Below are 20,845 nucleotides of genomic sequence, written 5' to 3' on the forward strand. Positions count from 1 at the left end.
TATGTTCGGATTCTATCGCAGTCTGATATCGCTGGAAAACGCTATTTAGACGAGATCGGATGCTGGCAGGCGATGAAGGCAGTGCAGTCAAAACAGCAACGAATTTTCGTCGGAATGCTGCATATTTTGCTGTGTTCCTTTTGATTTTTCTTTTGTGTCTCTCGTGAATTGCCGTTCATTTCATTATGTTCTAGTTATCTTGGTTCATTTCGTCGCAAAAGAATCTCGCGGCTTTTCTATAGCATATTAGTCAGGAAAAATTCATTTCAGGCTGCGACGTTTCATCCCTTTGTTCCATCCAGCGACATTCTTCTTTTTCTCCTTGTCCTAGTCTGGCGGAAATGGTTTTTCATTTCAATTCAGCTGTGGTTAACACTCAATTTCTTCGCCGTATGTGTAGCTATCACCGATTCAGCCCGTCACTCACAAACAATAATGCATCAGAAACGTATTATTTATTGTACAAGTAGTTAAACCTTCCGAATATAAACAAATGCGGCATGTTTCTGCGAATGTATGCGCTTCAAACGACCCATCGACATCCCTCCCGTCCCTCAAATGGCATTACAAACAACAGCAATGTATAGCGAGTACGTACGACTTCCTGGGACGCTGCCTGGCCCCGGCCTAAACTCGTCCTATTAGCTGCAAAGGAGTCAACATCAACATTCAACACCCTTACCGCTCTCCACAACCGTCTCAAACATTCGCTTCAAACTCAACTCACTTTGAAAACTCAACTCTCTCACTCTGCGCACTCATACCTGCGCATTCGTGCCTGTCCTGCGCGAATTATGACGCGCAGCTAAGAGCGTCGGTCTCCTGACCTACCCTGACAAAAGAACAACCAACTGATTCCGCCTGAAGGGGCGGCGAGCAACATAACACACCTATATGGCATCTTGACAAGCTATGTACGGCGCGGCGGGCGCTTGGCGCAGGAGAGACAAGCTCGGCGCACCTGCGCGCCGAAGATTGCACCGTTCACGCTCGTGGCTGGTATCACTATCACGTCGTTCTGGGTGGGCCTCTCCTGTGGCTTGGGGAAACAGACGCGCGGCAGTATTCCTATAGATGGCCGTCACTAAGTAGGTTTCTTGGGAGGATGCGCAGCGCCGACGACCGACGCAAGGGCAATATTTTATAGGTTTATTACTGCGCTTTCGAAGCACTGAAGATTCACTATAAGGAGCTAAATATGCACAATGGTGTGTCCGAGATTCGCAAGCTATTGGCCATGGTCTGCTTTTGAGCCCTGCTCGATTTAACGTCAGCTGCGGCCGCCTGCCAGCAGCCCACCCGGTAACTTCGCGCTTCGGGCTCACGGTTCACCGTGTCCCAGCGCACAGCACCGCCCGCCACAAGATTGTCACAACCGGAGAGCGTTCAGCTATGCGCTCTCTACGGAACTCTACTGGAATTGGCTGCTGAGAATATTGTCCACCGGCGCGGCGGCCACCTCGGCCGCTGGCCGGGCCGCATTGATCACACCCGTGTCGTGGACCTCCCGCCCAGCCGTCCGTTCAGCCGTTGGAGGGCACCTGGCAGCGGGTGCGCGGCGTGGCTGGCAGGCGCAGGAACATCTCGGTGGTGTCGCTGTCACCGGTGGCCAGCGAGCCTGGCAGCGTGGCCGACTGACACGGGTCGTGTCGGCTCAGGAAGTGCTCCAGAGTGTCCCAGCCGCCGCCCACGCGAACCATCACGTGGCGGCCCTTCAGCAGCTGTGGAAGGGGACGGACGGTCAGCAAGATTGGCTTCGAAATAAATTGCAGTCGTGATGACTTTGCCCTTCACAGTTCAAACTATTTTGTTAGCGCAGCTTAGACAGTATAGTAATTTTTTTTGGAGGCAATGTTACACCGCAACTCGGTGAAAATCGCACGTTACTGACCCGTATGAAAACGGTGCGTCCTGCGACGTTGTACTGCCCCTCTGCCACCCGTCTGAGCTGTACTTCAGCCATACAGTTGGTGCGACACTTGCAGCCGGCCGCCGACTCTTCAACCATCTCCTGCACCTGCAGCGGGCGAGGTCACAGGTCAACACACTGGGTCACAGAGAGGTCACAGGTCGCCATACCGGGTCGCAAAGAGGTCACCGGTGTGAGTTAGGGGCCACAGGTCACCATACTGAGTTATAGAGAAGTCGCAAGTGGGGGCATTGTGCCAGCGCCGCGGTACGACTGTAAGCGTAATTTATGGTGTAGGCAGGTAACGAATGAGATGCGAATTCAAGGTCTCGGGCTGTTACCCGGCGGGTCGTTAAGATTCTCGCCGAGATAGGCTAGCTGCTCGAACATTAGGCGTTTGGTTCACAACACGGGCTGGTGACAATACAAGCTAACTCAGGTGACAGGACGAAAACAAATCATAAATCAGTGCGGTGATTTACAACCAGACAACGCCCAGACGGGCGTGGTGCAGTCATTTTCATTTAGTTGAAGCGTTAATGCAGTTTGTCCTGTGCTGGTATAGGTACCAAATTTTGCAGCATAAAAATAACAAGAATCACAAATTGAATCACTTCTGCACTACATTTCTTCCATGCATTTTCGCTTATTCGTTGAACGGTTTCTTCTACCGTCAAAAATATATCTACACTGTAGCGGTTTAAACGGTCTAACTGAGTCCAGCCATACGGACTGGGACCGGCCCGTCGGTCTCTCGGAGGCGCCGCGGGCTCCAGCGGCCCATTGTCCGCCCGTCGCCGGCTGGGCCTTTTTGTGCTCCGCGACCATTGGCTCCAGGCGCCTCTGGGAGTCGGGCTTCAAAGGCTGGCAGCGTGAAAAGGCCGCGCGACGGAGCGAGAATGAGTTTTAATTGAAAGGAAGCTCTCGGGGTGAGTGCTGCCGGGAGGGTTTCCATGCATGAATGGCTTGGAGAAGCTTAGATCTTATCTCGCAACATTTTTCGCATGTGAAAATGATGTGGACTTCGACCTGTCACGAAGAATCTTATTGCATTAATGGTTATATTTGCGCTTTTCCCGTTACCTGGGCTGGTCTTCTGGCATGCAGTCGCGTGAAACGTCTGATATAATGAACCGTTTATCGGGTGGATCACCAGATCTCAACTCAGTCCTCAAGCTCTATCGACCTCCTCAACCTCAGCCATCTGAGACGTAAGAAGTGTCAGCTGCTCGTCAAATGTGGCCAGATCCTCCCCGAAGTGCTTCAGCCGGCGTTTCATCACGTGCACACATCGTGTTCAACTCTCTGCAGATGGTCAGACGCGCGAACACTGCACTGGTGGAGCTCGTGGCAAATGAGGCGTAGGTGGAGGGCGGCGCGCGGGTGGAGGACGGGACGGCCGGTGGATGATGGGAAGGGAAGTTGGTTAGATGGATTGGTGGGCTTTGGTGATGCGGATTTTACGTCGGCTTTGGGCAATCTTGTTTTACTAGATTTCGCACTGATCGGGATTCTTGTCTCGGCTTTTGATGGGATCGACATTTCAGGTTCTTCAATCTTCTTTCAGTTCAATCTCTTTTCGAATATGAGCATCTTGAAGCATCAACTATCTTCAGAAATCAGAGTAGCATCGAAGCAGCATTATTCACTGAACCGACCATGCTACGCATAGCTAATCGGACAAATCTCAACTTTGCCTTCTTCAATTTGTCACCGGCTGAGCTGAAGTCTTTCTTCGTAATGTCAGCGTCTGTGGCTGCGGAAACTAAATACAACACATCGGCGCACTGACTCGTTCAATTTTGCACAGCACAAACAGTTAACCCACACACTGATCACTTTTGGCGACCGCTGCCGCTTCTACCTACTCAGTCGATTGGCCTAGTACCCCATGATGCCTCCTGTTTTGTTTCTGGAGCTTCGCTCTCTGTGTGCTTGCGACATTCTTATCTGGCTGTCTTTTCGCTCGTCTCCTTTTACAAAACGGACCAAAGTTGAATTGCGAAGGCCCGGTTGCCATACTCTCAAACTTTCCGTTTGAACTTTGAATCGTTTACAATTTTCAACTGGTGAATAAATGGGTCGGCTCAAGACGGAAATGTGAAAAGAAACGACAAGGTCTTGACTTGTTGAGCATGCACCAGCTAGAAATGTTTCCAATTCCACAGGAATACTCGTCTGTCGCTTCATTTTTCCATGTTCCACTACGGCCGATTCATTCATCTGTTCATGCCAAGGCTACCGAGCTAAAAGTCGGGGAATGCATCTCACTTATTCACCAATTCATGCTGACTGGTCCCGTTTCAGCCCAAAGCACCGTTCCCAGGCGGATCTTACAAGATGAATGTTTCGATTTATCCAGCTCCGCTCTCCCATCAGTCTCCATAACGCGAACAGAGTGTCTGCACGTGCTCTCCCCGACTGATATTGCTGTCTGCATTATTTACCGCACCGCCCCTCACTCGATCCGCTCAGTTTTTACTGATAACCTAATTCAGCCATACACCCACATGCGTTCTCATCCTCGTTTTTAATCCTCCCGTTTTAATCACCTGTGGCTCTCCTCACCCATGGTTCGCCGTCGTGCCGTACCTTTTTATCGAGCAGGCTGTTCTCGCCGCTGGACGAGAGGTGGCCGTGGGTCGGGGTACGGCAGGTGGGCGTGCTCGCCACCGAGCTCGAGCTGGCCGGCGTGCTGGCCCGCGCGTGCGGCCGGCGCGGCGTCGAGCTGCTCGCCTCCCTCATCTCCAGCTGGTGGAGCCGCTCCCGCAGCTGCTGTGTCCGCTCCTCGGTCTGAGGGAGGGAGGAGGGAGGGGAGGGTCAGAATAACCCCGTCAGAGGGAGGGAGGAGCGGTTAGAGGGAGTGAGGGGCAGTCAGAGGGAGCTGACAGGGTGACTGGTCGGGAGCCGTGGCGTGGAAGGGTTATGATGAATTATGAGCGATGGAGCAAAAACGGCCGTGCTGCTGACGTAACGTGTTCTGGCGGCGACAGTGGTTATGAATTACGAATGACTGCATTATGGTTAATTATGGCTGCATTAAAGTCGCTTCTAAAAATGGGGATGCAGCAGAGGCCCATCCAAGTCCGGCTGCTCTGTTTGGTAAAATAATGTTCATAAATGGCAGTCTATTTGAACTCGATTTGAATGTCACCCGCAGGCTGCAGCGGCTACTGCTTGCTATGTAACTGGTTGCAGTGACCTGCCGCCCGGTCACATCCTAATCAGCCAGTTGTCTCTCACAGTCATGCGCTCCCTTTAATCATCTAATGCAGTGGTCGGCAGGTCCTCCGGGGTCGTGCCCCCTTTTTTGGCGCCAGGCAGGGCCATTACCCCCACCTACCAGACCCCATTGGTGATACAACCAAGGTTACTGAAATTCCATACTTTTCCGTGACTCTTTGGGTACCATATCTGCGAGAAACCGCAGACCCCCTCCCCTGCGGTTCTCGCAAATATATCAAAAACGTTGGCACGGAGCGCCACCATTTTGGAACATTTTATCATACATCGTTTCTGCACATGTTGTGAATATTTCAGACCAGAGTCACTCAAGGTCAGATCACCAGATCACGCCAAGTGACCTCACCTCAGTAAAGACTGCAAAGCCTGCTTTAGCTGCATTGAGTGACAGATCTCTTTCAAGCTTTCAGGAATTGATAAAGGCAACAACATGTACAAAATTTGTATCTCGGAGATTTGATGTCGGTGACCAAAGTTCAGGTCAATTTCACGCCCTCTCCCATTATCAATGGGAGAGGGCACAAAGTCAATGGTAGAAAATTGAAAGGCGCCTCTTTTGGACCAGTGTCATTCCTAACACTGTGACACTCTTGTTTACAAGTAAACATGACCGCTGAACCGGAAAATTGCACCCGTAACCCCACTGTATGTCCCTGAGGTCATTTCAGGTCATGAATGGTATCTAACAGCTATTCGCTAATGACTTTGATAAAGGCATCCCAGAGCGATGAAAATGCCTTAGATGTGTTCAGCTCGACGATACGGATCGACTGATGTGCAACAAAACCTTCGATGCTTCTCGACGGGAGGATCACGATGCTGATAAAAGTGAGCTCTTGCAAGTTTTAAGTGAAAAGTTATTTAAGAAAACTATCAGCAAGCAACGTACATTTTTAATTTTGGCAGCTTTTGTCTCCCATGCAGGCTAAACCATCTTCGGTTGAATCTGAGGGCAGGCATCAGAAAAAACGTTAAGAGAGCTATCGAATGCGTTTTTCCGCAGCGCTGTAGCTCTATCCTTTCCTGAGCTATAGGCCAGTTTATCGAAAACTGTCAAAGGTTGACCTGGAAATTGGCGAAATTTTACGTTCGATGACCTCTGGTGACCTGACCTTTGATTTGACCTAAAAGGTGACCATAGTTTTTTCTTCATCATTTCTTACGCTCTTTCGATCGCCGACTACGGCGTTTCGCTAGTGACCCAGGAGCCAAGTTAATAGGGGGTGTTCAACCTCCATCTCCAGCAGGGCGTGGAAATCCAGGAGCCCCAGCGGGGCGCGGGTTAACCTCCATACGTATAGGTGTAGCGGGTATTTTTCGAGAATAGATCACATTAAAAGGGTCGGATCACGAAAAAAAAAACTGTACCATCGAGCCTATCATTTTTATCTGTCCTGAAAATGGCATGACCTTAACCCGAATAACCGTTGATTTGTGAGATCCTTCTTGAGATCATGGCAGGCCACAAAATCTCACTTCAAGAAGTTACAGCAGGACCCGATTAACTCGGCAGTTGTTATTGACCTATGGAAGGTCACCCAATGACCAACGACCTTTAAATTGGGTAGCAGCGGCTGCTTATCTTCACGGGCAACACGCTCAATTTTTCTGCAAAGCTCCAGCTCAGAGACCGAGATGCTCAGGTCAGGGTGCAATGGACGACTCCTCTCCCTTGCGTTAGTGACTGTGAAAACGCCAATAGACGAGCGCCGGCTAGTACATGACAGTTACTTTCCACGACTGTACGGAATGGTGAGCAGCTACATGAAAATTGGCATGCGCCAGCTAATCAGTTCATGCTTTGTGCGTTTGATCTCGACTAATCTTTGAATCCTGGGGCACAAAAGTTGCGATTTTTGTCCACATCCATCAAGGGAACCATTAATTCTAAAAAAGATGAGGCTTTCTCAGAGACCCTCATTACCCCCCGCCGAAGGGCGCCATTACCCCCAAAGGGGGCATGCCCCACCATTTGCCGACCCCTGATCTAATGCATAAATCCCTCCCCCGTGGTGGCGTGACCGCTTCCATCAGCCCTGTCGGCTCCGGACCGTCGCCAGCTCCGGCCGGACCTTAGAGGTGCGATCAATACGTCCTCCTGCGATGCTGGGAAGAGAGGTCATCTGCTGCCCTCGAGTGGGTGTGTGAGAGCACCGCTGGCGGGCCGAGGGTGAGCACTCGGCCCTAGAGACCCCGGCGGTCGCGGCGCCCCCGGCGGAGGTGCCTGGGCAGAACTGACGAGCTGGTCGGCTGGGAGAGGTGAACTGGGCCTTCCGGAATCGACCCGGACCTCCTCGGCCGGTCTGTACCTGCCGACATGGCCTGGAGAGCAACTTCTGACGGCAGCGGTTGGCGGATTCGCCGCCTCCCTGTGCCGGCTGGATGCGCCGTATTTGAACAAGTTCTGGGAGGTGGGGTATTTACGAGGCTGGTCGACTGGCGGAGCTGCATTAATGTCACTTCCGGGATCAATATCCCATTTCAAATGGATTCATCTTTGCAACACAGTGCGGAATTTCCCAAGGAAGTGAAGTAAATGCGGTTATTTTGATCAAATTTGTTTCGTTTCGTAAATGTCTATGTCCGCACGCATTTGGTGTTCGATGAACGCTGAAGTGATTACCTTTGCATTTGTTATGAAATCCTACGTTTCCCAATAGTATCTCCGTGCTAGAATAATCTGATTTCACGCTTCGAATGCCACAATTATTATGCTAATGACATTCCCACATGGTATTTGAACCAATTAATGAAACATCTGCCGAACCAATGCTGCGGTTAATCGATTGATCTCATTTAGCCTTCCCAGTCCCATCAGCCACCATTCTGTGGGCAAATCAGGCCGCCATGTGCATGAGATGGGATCAAAATGAGGAGTGTCCGAACTTGGAGCCACCCAGAATGTGACCCTTCTTGTGCACTCAGCTAACTACCCATTTTATAATGTCCTCTCGGCTTGCAGCTGCGAGCAATATTCAAACTAAATCTCAGTAAGAACGCAAGTCATGTTTTCTACATGAACCCACCTATCCCATAATCTGATATCTCATGAAACGACTTGTCCCCTGATTTATCCATTTTTCTTCCCTCTCCAGTTTCCTCCCACTTCCCTATCTTCTCTCCCCTCTCACCGTGAGCACGCCGCCGGTGCCGGCTCCGGCTCCGCTGTTGTGCAGTGCCATCTTCACCCTGACCAGATGCGCCCGGCCCCCCTGCGGTCGGGGTATGCGGGACGGGGTGCAGGCGCCCGAGGGTGCTCCGGCCACCGACAGACGTGGCGTGGACCGGTGGTGGGCCGGAGAGGTCAGCGCGGACGCCGGCATCGAGGTGGTCCTGCGGGAGGGGAGGGTGTCAGTCAGCGGGGTGGACGAAAAAGAGGGTGGCAATGTTTTCATGGAGTGTTCGTGAGTCCGCTGTCGGGATGCAATGGCTGACAATTTAGCACAGTTTTCGGCAGCTAAGCCTTTTTCGTTGTGACACAACATAACAGTTTTAGCAACGTTTGGGCACATTCAGCCGTACTCTCCAGGTTTACCGTTATAACGATCCTCGCTTCTTCAATGAGACATCATAAACCCGACTCCGTTCTCGACCTCCTCTTTCCCTCCCTCCATTTCGGAAACAGACCTATCCACAGCAAGTCACAAACCCTAATCACCCCGCTCCTACCCTCCCCATACGTACCCGCCCCTGCGCTGGGAGCCGCTCTTTCTCCTTCTGACTGGAATGAGCGACGTGGGCCGCGGCGAGCGGGCGTCCAGCACGTCCCTCTCGGCGCTACGCTCGCGCTCCTGGTTCGTGTCCGAGTAGCCTGAGTCGGATCCCTCGCGCACGGCCGCCATCCGCTCCTGCTCCTCGATCTCCTGCTCCAGGCGAACCAGGGTGGGCGGCTCCACGTAGGTGCTCGTGTGCCGGCCCAGCTCCAGAAGACAGAGCAGCACTCCGCGCGGAGCTGTGTGCAGAACTGGGGGGAGAGACGGGAGAGGTTAACGCACGGGAGGACGTGCAGAGGAGGTATGGTCATTGGTCACCTGGCAAATTATATATTTTATTCTACTCTAATTAAAAGGTGACGTCGCAAAAGCGCTGCAGCATAGCACACGCATCGCCTGTGACGAGAAAGTCACATGAGTTTGTGAGAGGTCGTGCTGATTAGGTATGGCAGTACTAGGTAGGGGATTGTATATAAGGGTCAGATAGGTCAGGCATGTAGGCTACGATAAGGCACATTGAGTCGTGTAATATCGCTACGATGCGTGCCAAGTTTTGTGTCAATGGGTCACGGCTCGCAGATCCAAATAGATTGCTCAGCAATCTGTCCGAGTGGACTCACGTTCTTGATGAGATAGTAGGTATCAGTGATCGCCTATAGGCCCTGGGCTTTGGCTACGAGACTGACTCATTGACATCTGTATAAAAGATAGATGTCTGACTCTGTGTGTCCGTTTCACATTGGCTCCCTGTCTACCTAGTGCACTTGTCTAGCAATAATGCGAGTATCTACTTTATATGTCTACAATTACATCCACCTTCACACCATCCACCTTCAATTTACGCCGTGAACGTATAGCTTTGTGAGAATAGGCGGTGCCACTTACGTTCAGTTTAAAGCAAGCTCAGCTTGTACTTACGCTCTGAGGAGTGAGCGAGAGAGTACGTGTCGACTGAATCATCACTGCAGCGCGACTGTTGACGTTATAGTTAGGTACGACAGACAGTCGTTTTGACGGCCGGGCCATTGATCCATCGTCTATCAGCAGACTTCCTGACGCGCCTTTCGGCGAATAAGCTGGCCACTTAGCGGCTGTTGAAGGGATGAACTGGCTCTTGTCACCCTGTCGTTTATATCACAACAAACATGTACTCTTTGAGCGATACGTCATCTGTGCCTATTCATAGAACGAGCGTTCTTGTGCAGGGGGAGGATATCGCGTAAATCTACTCGAACGTTTAATTCATAGTGAAACTCCTCCGTTTGTCCCATCTTTTGACGTTCAGTTTGACTTTAGTCAACCGATTTGTAACGTTTGATGGGCTTGTTATTTATGCGTTTTATTTTCTAAATCAGATAAGTAGAACGATTTGCGTTGTTGTTCAGATGTAGGACGACTCCTTCGGCGAGTTCCCGTGGCTTTCTGGAGCTCATTATCAAGTCGGTTAACCAGGCATATGTTTGAATAGTTACTTGGAGCGAAGCGTGAGAATCATACATTATTTATGACCACCTACATGGTGGCGAATTTCTGCGTGAGCCAGCAAACCACATCTTGTCAAAACATCCTTCTTCTCACACATGAATCAGCTTTTCAAACATTTAACAAGCAAGAGCCGATGGTTTAGTGCGGACCTTTTCATTGATCGACGCCAGACGTTTAATTTAAACTCGTGCATCGCCTTCTTCGACCGAACCCCCCATTTTCCGGGTTCGCGCGCGCCGGTCGCCAAGTCCTGGGACTGTTTGTCGCTCGGAGTTGTTTACGCTACCGACGCACACTGACAAATCGCTCCATAATTCACGTGCCAGCGTCTGCCGCGTGAGAACGTCCGTCCGATGTCAGTGCCCCGGCCCTGGGCGACGGCGACGGACAGCGACGGACAACGCAGTGAACGTCTTCCACAGAGCTCACGTCGGCCCGACATTGCTCCGAGATCGCCCCGAACTAACCACCCAACGTCGTCACAGCCGTCGCTCCTGTTCTGTCTAGGGGTCATGGCCGATGGTCGGCTTCTCCACTGTTCTCATGAGGCTTCATCTGCTATATTTAGACGTCCACCCAGGTGACGAACGGGTGTCGGGCCGTCACGACTTGGCGCCTGGCGTGAGGCGGTGACCTGTGTGACCCCCGCACCGCCGGGTGACCCGTGGACCACCCGGGCAGCGTCACGATTCCTCGTTATCACACTCGCCGTGACGGCGAGGCGCTGCTCGTGTCGTCACGGTGCGTTATGGTTTTATCGAGGCTGCCCGGCCGGCCGAGTCTCGACTCGCGACGCCATACATCATGATCCCGCGGCGCCAGAGCGTGGCGTGGCAGAGTTTCATCCAGAGAGATCGTGTTATAAATATTGTTTATGAGATTTATGTAGCGCCGTCTTTCCCCTGCAGACGGAACGACCTTGATCGTAACCTTCATCTCTTAACTGCGTTTTATCCCGCGACAATCTGTCACGAACCCATCACACCACGTCACGAATTTGTCACGATCCATCTCGTGTATGTCAGGCGGTCACGGGGCGTGACACGGGCCTATCGCCAATCAATCGCGTGTCGCCTGAGGGCATCACACGTCACGGTATCACTCGGACGGCCCCACGCCTGTGCAAAGCGTGCACAGTGTTGTGCATAGACAGTGTGAGACGTTACCTAACCGTGCACGGTTAGATCTATACCGTCGGTGATATTGATCCGCCCACACCTAGGCTAGTGGCGTCCTTCGTGATCGGACCTTGGCGATCGCTCGCGGCCGGCGCCGGAGGCGGGTCCGTGTCGGAGAGTGGCGGTGATGACGGCGATTTGGGGCTCAACATTGGAGGGAGGTGGAGGCTGAGCCTGGGTGGCCATCGAACGGGGTCAATCGCTCGCCCGAGGTGGAAACGAAACAAATGGGTCTGCCCCGTTAAATTTGATAATCGATATGGCGTAAAAGAACACCGGGAGACTTTTGGTCTTTTCATATCATCATTCATTCAGGCTATGAAGATGTGGCGTGGGCTCGAATTAGCCTAAATTTATCAATTAATTCATACATTTAAAAAAGGAAAGGAGTCGTTCATCTCAGCTGACTCACCTAGCCCGTCCGTCTCGAAGAGGAAGTTTTCCTGGCAGCCGACCAGCTTGCAGAACTGCAGGAAGTTGAAGACGTTGTCTCTCGCGAAGAAGGTTCCTGGCCGAGCTCGGTCCCAGCAGCGAAACTTGAACGTCGGCGGTGGCATCTGCAGCAAAGATCGGACGAGTCAGCGAGTTTGAGCAGTGAAGGATGTGACATTGTGACAACCTACAGTTCATGAACGTGCCATGTGGCATTGGACTAATCATTGCGCATTGTTCAATGAAGCACCATTGATCCTTGAGTGCCAGAGCTCCCCGAGACATTTAACAGACAACACTCGACCCTCTTGACCCTTGGTTGAGTTTAATCTGTGCGTGTGTTACCGCGTGGGGCCTGCAGTGCCCGAGGTCTGTGTCTACCGGTAGTGTGTCGGTCTGTCAACGACCCCGTATCTCCCCATCAAAGACGAGTCGGACCGCGGACCGCTGCATCACCCGCCGGACGACGGGGTAGATGGCATTTGCCACAGAATGCCGCCCGGAACCGGCTATCGCCAGGCACTACGATGCTCTGTTTCAGAGACCACTCCGTGGTGCAATGTCTTATCTAAAATACTCACCGAAGCGGAGTAAGACACCTATTTGCGCTGGGGTTTACGTGTCGCAATACAGCTCAATACGGAACAGTTGCAACAAAACTCCATTGGGAACATTGCATTGCAATTATTGGAAGGAAAATTCCATCAGCACAGTCACACTACTACATACCTAGTAGACTTCACATTTCACAAGCCCAGAGTAGTCGCCATATGATAGCTAAGTATTCAAGCTATGCTGACAATTGAGAGAACATCGATACGGGCAGATACGCCTGCATTCATGTCGAGTGGATCAGATACCCTGAACCCTCTTCTCCGTATGAGGATGTCGATCTCTCCGACACTCGTTTTTACATCATATCTGGCTGAGTGATTTTACTGTTCAATTTTTGGCTCACGACAGTTATCAGACCGCATTGATTTACGATTACTGAGCTAATGGGCTCAGCAATAACGACCGGCAAGTTATGCTTGGTGTTCTGTGTAAGATGGACGCAATCGCACTTATGTCGCTTTTTTGCGATACCATTTCACCTCGATTTCTATCGTCATGATTGATTGGTCGGAGAAAATCGCAAGTGTTCTTTCAAACAAAAGATAAAAATATAAGATATTCGATCTGATTAGGCAGTCGGTCTGTGCCCTGATAGACCGGTTACAAAGTGGCTTATTGCCTCGCGACGCAGGCTGTCTGCCTTTCAATAAGGCGGCCGTTCAACTTTCGCTCGTTTCCTGCCAAAGAAACGCAGCAGAACGCAACTGGAAGCGGGCCGAATATGTCGGCGACGCCGGATGTTTCCGTAAAAAGACAGTGGAACAATGCGAGGGCGGCATGTCGAGACGCCAAACCACGCGAAGCCGGGCGTTTCGCCGGCGTTGTGAAAACGAGAGTGCAGCGGCATTCGCGGCGACGCAATTATGAACGGTTAGATGGCAGAAGCTGACCACATCGTGTTCGTGGCGAAAATCTGGCGTTCTCACGGACGCGGGATACGGGATATGGTCTCTCTCATCCGGGATGCCACAGAGACGGTCAGCGGAGGCGGCTAATGACACAGCCGCTGTTCGTGAAAAACGCACGGCCTCAGTTCGTGATGCGCACTTGTAGGCCGTAGTGCGTAGGTGTGGTTTTGTGAAACCTCTCGCTGAGCCTCAGGTAGCTCTCATTCTCCGTCTGCGCCGAGATATCTCTCATTTTTTTTCTGAAGACCTGGGGATGCGTGTCCAAACCCTTTGTTGTTTTCTGTTTCCTTGCGATGTTTTTCGGGGAATGTAGTTCAATTACTTAACAGCAAACTTGTCTTGTCTAACTTATGTTCAATCCCCTAGGAAAGAAGCCCATCTCAAAGTGCCCTTTATAGTGACAACAAAGTTCAGCAACTTACCGTCAGCGTATGTGTGTGCGCTGCCCGATCGGCGATGATTTTGGCCAGCCGACAGAGCAGGATCCCGTTATCCAGCACCGACATGTAGTTGTTGACGTCGATGTGGTCCGTGCCTGAAACAAAACACCTTCGGTCAGCTACGGCACATCAGCGGCTCGACATCACCACACTGCACATTGGGTGATCGTTTTTCGGCTCACTCTACAGAAGTTTGTGATTTACGAAGCTTGGGTTGAGTGTGAGGTGGGTGGTGGACCGGCCAGAGTCGGTTGTGAAGGGTAACACCCGCGCGTCGGGTCACGAGGTCATGTGACGGGCCAGCTGATGACGGGTGTCGCCGGCCGGGGTCATGGGTCACCGGCTGGTGAGGGCCGACGCCGGCCGGGGTCGGCACGCCCGCGGCCCGGAGAGAGTCACGCCAGGTCCCCGGCGGTGGCCCGTGGCGGCGGCGCCGACCGTCCTGACCGCACCGGGCGGGTGCGACCAGAGAAAGTGCCCCCTCCCGGCACCCACTGGCGGCGCGGTGGCCGTAATCCCCGCAGGACTCTGCCGCCCCAGCACCCCGCACCCGGTGCCTAATTCCTCGGCCGGACCGGAAGGGCCAGTTCGGAACGGTGCCCATCAAAGGCTGAGTGACGTGGGCCCGCCTCACCACTCGCCGCGTTGCCCCCATTGTGATCGGCTTTGTTTTGGTTCCGCCGCGCGGAAGGCTGTGTCTGTTTCATCACGTGACGAAGGCAGCGCGGTGAGCTGTGGTGTATATGCACGCCATACGTCGACGCGCACTGCTGAAAAGATGATGTGGTAATCAGGATTTATGAGCGCGCCAAGTGGCTACACGGTACTTGCTTGTCTTACAAAAAGAAACGCGCAAGTCGTGTTAGTCACGCCAGGTCCATATCACAGCGGCTTTGAAGCGCGGTAGCTCTTTGTTGCCCATTATCCTCATTGTTGTCTGTCTGATTATGACGGGGCAAGATTTCAAAGGACATTACATCACCATCTTATTACTTCAGCTTCTGTGCAGTGTGCCGTCAGTGCTGTCTCCTCCAAAAGTTCTTGGTCTGCCACCTCTAACGTCTCCCTCCCCAAGGTTCAGACGTCCTCATGTCCCGACACCCCGTGTCGTTCTCACACGTGCTGCGTGCGGTAGCGATGCGGGCAGGGTTGCAAGGTCGAGGTCAGATCACTGCGCCGACCCGGCAGCGGAAGTCACACTCCTGAGAATCTGCCGGCGGACCTCACCGCCACGGTACCGCGGTCCCACGTGGACGGGGTGCTCCTTCGTTAGCGGCGATGCACAGTGTGGCCGAAGACCAGTTTAGCGCGAATTTAATCCCAGCGCCGCTCGGATCCACTGAAAATGGTTCTCTGGTTCCAAAACTGACGTTTACCCCTCACCGGACCTATTGGTTTTCAAAATACCCCCCCCCCCCTTCGCCGGCCGAAGGGGGGGGGGGTACGACCCCCGTCGCTGTTTCGCCCCTGATGAAGCTAGAGCCTCGCGGAAAAAAACGAGCGTGTGTGCCGTTACGAGACGCAGCAACTGGCATCCGATTTTAAGGTCTCAGGTTAACCTGTGACCTCTGAGTTCAGGTCAAGTGGCCCAAGGCACGGATTCGTTTTTTATTAATAACTTCGCGAAAAAAAAGTCGCAGAGTCGCAATTTTGGCATCATCGTGTTCGCCTCGCTCAGGTGCGTCGAATGGTATACTTTTTGTTCGGCTGAAGTCAACTTAAGGTGTTGACCTCGGGTCAAGGTCAGGTTAGAGCCCCCCAGATCACGAAGTTGGTCGAAGGAGGTCATGTTGCATATCATTCGATTCGGCAGGTCTTCCTGAGTCCATTGGTGGCTTTCCCAACTCGCTAGCTCAATTTGATCAGGAGTTATTGACGAAAAACTCTTATTATCCTAGTGACGTCATAAATGACGTCACGTAAGGCCAATAATGCAAAAGTGAAGCATCGAACCTTGCAAGGAGTGCATGAAATCACGATTCCGTGTGCTTGAGATAGTTAATTAGGCTGGAGCCTGTTCGGCCGCGCCGCCCCCCACCTTGGTCAGGTCACGCCGGGCGGCCGACTAGACATGTTCAAAGCTGAATTGACGGCAAATAGGCAAAAAGTGGCAGCTGAAACTTGCTCGCTTATGTTCAGAAATGTGCGGAGAGTTCACCCATGCCCTATTCGTCATATCCATTTTTATCCATTTTGACATTTTCCAACTTCTTTATGAAATACTATTGTGAGAACGATACACATGCAGGGCTCCTGTTCTAACTCATTAAACTCAGAAACCATTCATTGAAAAGCTACCATGATAGCAGAAACAGCTTCATCATGAATTGTGCTATCCGGTGATATGCTATTTTCTCATATATCTTCTCGAAGCTTCCGTAAAATTTACATTGAAAACTGGACATATTTCTCAGTACCATAGCCCGATTTCAGGAACCGGAGCGTGGGTCTACTTTCGGCAGGGATATAAGTCCTCAAATGATAAAGTGGCTTAAAAATAAGGTTCTATCCGATAACTTCGGACAATTTCCTACCCATTGATAGGTATAAATAACAGTTTATCGAAAGTCGGGTTTTTGATTAAATTCGCGCTAATCTGGTATTCGGCAAGACCGTGCGATGGCGCAGTGGGTCGAGAGGTCGCCCGTCTCCCAGAGAGGCGCCGCGCAGTTCATGGTGACATGCTATTCCGCTGAGTTATGGTGTAATTCCAGACCCCGGAGCCGGCTATTCTGCACACCCTGCTGACCTTTTCCGGACTAATTTAGTACACTACCAGCACTATAGGGGCCTTCCTATGACCTCTCCGTTATCTTGGTAATGTTGAGGCTTCTTAGAAACAGAAACAGTTAAGGTCAATGCAATGTTTTGATTTAATTATTCGCACACAGGCTGTGTGCTTTATGTATTCCCAGCAGCCTTCTTTTTCCATTTCTGGGTGACAGACCGAAATCTATACCATGTGTTATGTATGCCTGTGAAAGCCAAGCCTGTGAATTGATCGTGCGCCCGTATTTGGCCAAATGGAAACGACAGAAGACGCATTACGAGCCACACGTCACACCTCAGCAATTAATCACGATCAGCACGATTTATCGTGTGTTTTCGTCCGTCGACGCGTCCCAAATCAGCCGTCAGCTGCGAGCCGTCCTGTCCTGTCATGGCTGGTATCAGACCCCGGCAGTTTCCGCCCTCTAAGGGAACATCTTCGGCGTCCGTCACGAGCATTACGAAAACTGAGCCTCTCCTGAGACGAAGGTCATCAATTTTCCTCCAGACGTGACAAAACCATCCTCTTCAACTCTTCTCGCGATCTCATACGTAATGCGGCCGCTGAACATCGCATCAGTCAGCCGTTCCTGCTCATCCGTCTTCCTAGTGACACGCTCCGGTCGCCGACTTCCCCGGGCGGTCGGCGCGTCCGACCCGAATCCCGAACCTCGAAATCAGCCGCCAGCCACGCCGTGAAAAGACGCCCCTCGACGCCTCCAAGTGAATTGGACGAATCGAAGGCGTTCCACCTATCTTCGAGGCCAAAAGAGTGTGGCGACCTGGTTTGACGCGCTCTCACAGAGCCACGCGTCGCGCTGACGGGATGAGTACATCCTGCTGTTCGGAATAACAGGCGTGCACGGCGCACCAGCCATGCGCGACTTGGAGCGGCTCGGCGCTCGCTCAGGGGAGATGTGGGCATTTCGGAACGACAGCGGATCGGCACGGCAGTGATGCGGGATTGCTGGGGCCAAATGAGATGGGATGGGCAGGATCAGTGCTCGGTGGGACGGGGATGGATAAAAGAAGATTACAAAGGTATTCGATGCAATAATAATGCAGCCCGGTTCTATTGCTCAAGCTGTTCGAACGGCATTGTTAACGTGAGTTGAATTGAGGGTTCCGAAAAGCTCCTGATGCTTTGTAGCGCAGCTTGAAACTGCTTATTGAAAGGAAGGACTCGAACTGGAAACCTGAATAGCTATAGTCGCATTTTATGATCACTAAGCTATGCTACGCTGTTGCGGCTTAGAAACACTCGGTTTCAGTAGAAATCTGCCCGCAATAATCTCATGGTGGAGTTTTGGTCAGAACCACACTTTTTATTGATGTTTTTATTTTGATTCCGTTCCGTGACGTCCATACAGCTACAAAGCTTATGTGAGAATTTAGTGTTGTGTGATGTAAGGCGGCGAGAAGGAAATGACGTCGCCAAGAGCTTACCACGGTGACAGAGAGTGCTTTCTCTGTGTTTTATGGCGTCAGGGTATATGTGTTGCTGCAATCATTGTACGCATCAAAGCGGCGGCAAGTTCACCACAGTTGTGGTGAACAAAACCAGGGCACTTAAGTGCCCTGGTTTTGAGCGACATCGTAGCAGCTAGCACCAGCGAACTGGTCGCGCTCTGATATCACCGCTGTCAAAGCAGACACTCAGTGTGGTAATAAATGTACATATATCATTAAAAAAATACCGCCGGCGATATATTGTCGTATCGTATGTACCTAAACATAGGCATAATGTGCGTCAACGTCGGTAAGCATACTAATCAAGTTTTAAAACTCAGAGATTGACTTCAACCCCGGCTCCCAAGTCCCAACTGGAGTCCCATTCACGAAGTCGAACGGGCCTTCAGGCGTCTCGCGCCGACAGTGTGTACCGGCCCGGACTCCGCCACGCCCAGACCATGCTTACAAGGTAATGAGGCCTGCTCAAGAGGCCCACCTCCAGACAGACAGGTTTCACAGTCGCCCCCGCCCCCGCCTCCGCTACCCCTGCCCACGTCCGCCCGCGTGCTGCGAGGCTTGTTCGGGCCGCTCGTTACGAGCCGCTGATGAGTGCGGCGTGGCAGTTCCGTGGCGTTAATCAGCTGGCGCGGGCACCCCGAATGGGAGCGGCTCGGACCGCCGGGCACCGTCCGTGATTTACCTGTTCACGGCGCACGAGGGGCATCGGATTGGTCACGCCTCGCTGTGGGGCGCCGCGCCGTGCGGCTAAATCGGCGCTTCGCGGCACGTTCGACGCGTCTGGGCTGCACGGCGTGCACCATGAACGAGGCCGGCGTGCACGCTTCGGCGACCTCTGATTAGGAGAGCACACAGTACGCACGTGCCTGGTGACATGCGCGACTCGCAGCTAGATCGGACTTGGGAGCGTGCCATAGGCAGAAATATTGCTGTTCTGAAAGTGCATAGCGATGTTTGATGTCAAGTCGCTAATGGGGACTGGGAATCGTGAGGTAGCTCAATCTGCTGAATGCTGCTTTTTAGGGGTTCACTCCATCAAGATTGGTGCTCCGTTTATTTCTTAGGTTCTTTCGATTAGAAAGAGAACTTGAAAGCTGTATCAATGGCCAGCCCATTTATTTTAGTATGAACTGCTGAGTCCTCATGGTGGGAAAAGCGCCCCATACCTATACATCTGTCCCTATCTTACCGTATGATCAAATACGAGCAAGGTAAAGCATCAAACGGTCGCACTGCCATTGTGTCTACTCTTGTTTAGATCAGGCACCTGTATAACGCCAGTGGCTTGTCTCTGACCTTGGTCACCGAGTGGGCTTTCATAGCTCCGTGCACGCACACAACATTCCCACTGGCCTTGCAGGCATGAACAGCATCTGACCTTGCAGGATCGTCACTGGGAATGAACCTAAACCACACGCGGCCGCCGGGGGCGTTAAACTAAACCACTGCCGTGGATCCGACATGGGAGGAACATCATGACTTCCGTTCAGCGTGGGTAAGCTAAGTGGGAGTTATTGTAAAATGAGTTGGCACAGTTATTCTGATTAAAGGTAGTGTGCCACCTTCCAATGATTTCCCAATTTATTTTTCCTAGGATAAGAAGCTTCTGTTCTGTTTTTACCTAATATCGCAAAAAAATCAACAATGGGCCTGGAATAGTGCCTTTTTTTGCCTAAAAGTTTATCGGTTTTTCGATATGTATAACAACTGTAGTGGGCTGACCTGCAAACAGGCGTCGGCAACAATCGCGAATGCGGCGCACATGTGACAATAAGCAGAGGTCATTATAGAGTTACGACGTACGGGAATGAGTTATCAGCTGTCTAATCGTAGACAACGCAATGTCGAACTTAAACTGTAAGCCTGTATTGGTATTGTTTCTTTAATTTGGCTGTCGAACATTAATTTGTGGTTTGAAATATTATTTTATGTAAAATAATTGATATGAAACAGCCGTCTCTTAAGTTATTATGACCCCATTTCACCACACGCAAGTGGCAGAAATGACAATGATCAGCTGACGCATTTTTCTTGGCCGAAGTCAGAGCGCGCGGCCCGACGCACCACGCGTATTCGGAAATTCCGACCTCGACGAGCATCAGAAGCCACCTAACAGGCGTGTTCGAAACCGCAGGAGATTATGATGAACGGGTTTATCGAAACTTGATTGGATGAGCCTATCGGTAATAGCGATTTTAGTGTGTGCATTTATTGTTCATAGTGGTGTGAAATGTGGTTGGGGTACGACCGACAACCCGTCGGGGCGAATTTCGCACTGGGGTACTCAAAATTTGAAGAATTTAAGACGTTTCCATGAGTTTTGAAGGTATGTATAAGTTCTAAAAATCCGGTTCTCCTTATCCGGGTCATTAACTCCATATGGTCCAAGAAAGCTTGCACACTACCTTTAAATGAACAAAGGCACGACGTTATCTCTTGATATTATGAGGCTAACTGTGCCTCGGACCTTCAATAATAAATAGTGATTTTGAAAGCTTCTTTTAGAAGTTAAGTGTTTCCAGTAGCTAGGTACAATAAAATCATTGAAGGTATTTGTATAAAAATCATGTTTTGAGAAACGTCAGTCGTCATCCTGTCCTCGTTAGCAACAGAATGACGTTCGCACGATTTGCCTTGTGCAGTTTCTGGAGGCTGCCTCCAGTTTTCTCCATTAGTAAGCTTG

General features: G+C 51.5%; 1 protein-coding gene across 2 annotated transcripts in view; it reads right to left on the reverse strand.

The window, feature by feature from the left end:
- Positions 1-436: 436 nt before the first annotated feature.
- LOC122368439 overlaps positions 437-20,845 on the reverse strand; it is a 56,343-nt gene continuing 35,934 nt past the window's right edge. For both annotated transcript variants that reach the window (XM_043342367.1, XM_043342368.1), the window contains exons 3-9: positions 13,906-14,018; positions 11,941-12,085; positions 8,837-9,116; positions 8,284-8,485; positions 4,502-4,702; positions 1,892-2,017; positions 437-1,721 (exon numbers count right to left, since the gene is read on the reverse strand). In XM_043342367.1, the coding sequence (XP_043198302.1) occupies positions 1,524-1,721; positions 1,892-2,017; positions 4,502-4,702; positions 8,284-8,485; positions 8,837-9,116; positions 11,941-12,085; positions 13,906-14,018 (1,265 nt within the window). In that variant the 3' untranslated portion in view covers positions 437-1,523. The remainder of the gene's footprint in view (positions 1,722-1,891; positions 2,018-4,501; positions 4,703-8,283; positions 8,486-8,836; positions 9,117-11,940; positions 12,086-13,905; positions 14,019-20,845) is intronic.

This window comes from Amphibalanus amphitrite, unplaced genomic scaffold, assembly GCF_019059575.1.
Source record: "Amphibalanus amphitrite isolate SeventyFive unplaced genomic scaffold, NRLGWU_Aamphi_draft 000947F_arrow, whole genome shotgun sequence".
Classification (NCBI taxonomy): domain Eukaryota; kingdom Metazoa; phylum Arthropoda; class Thecostraca; order Balanomorpha; family Balanidae; genus Amphibalanus; species Amphibalanus amphitrite.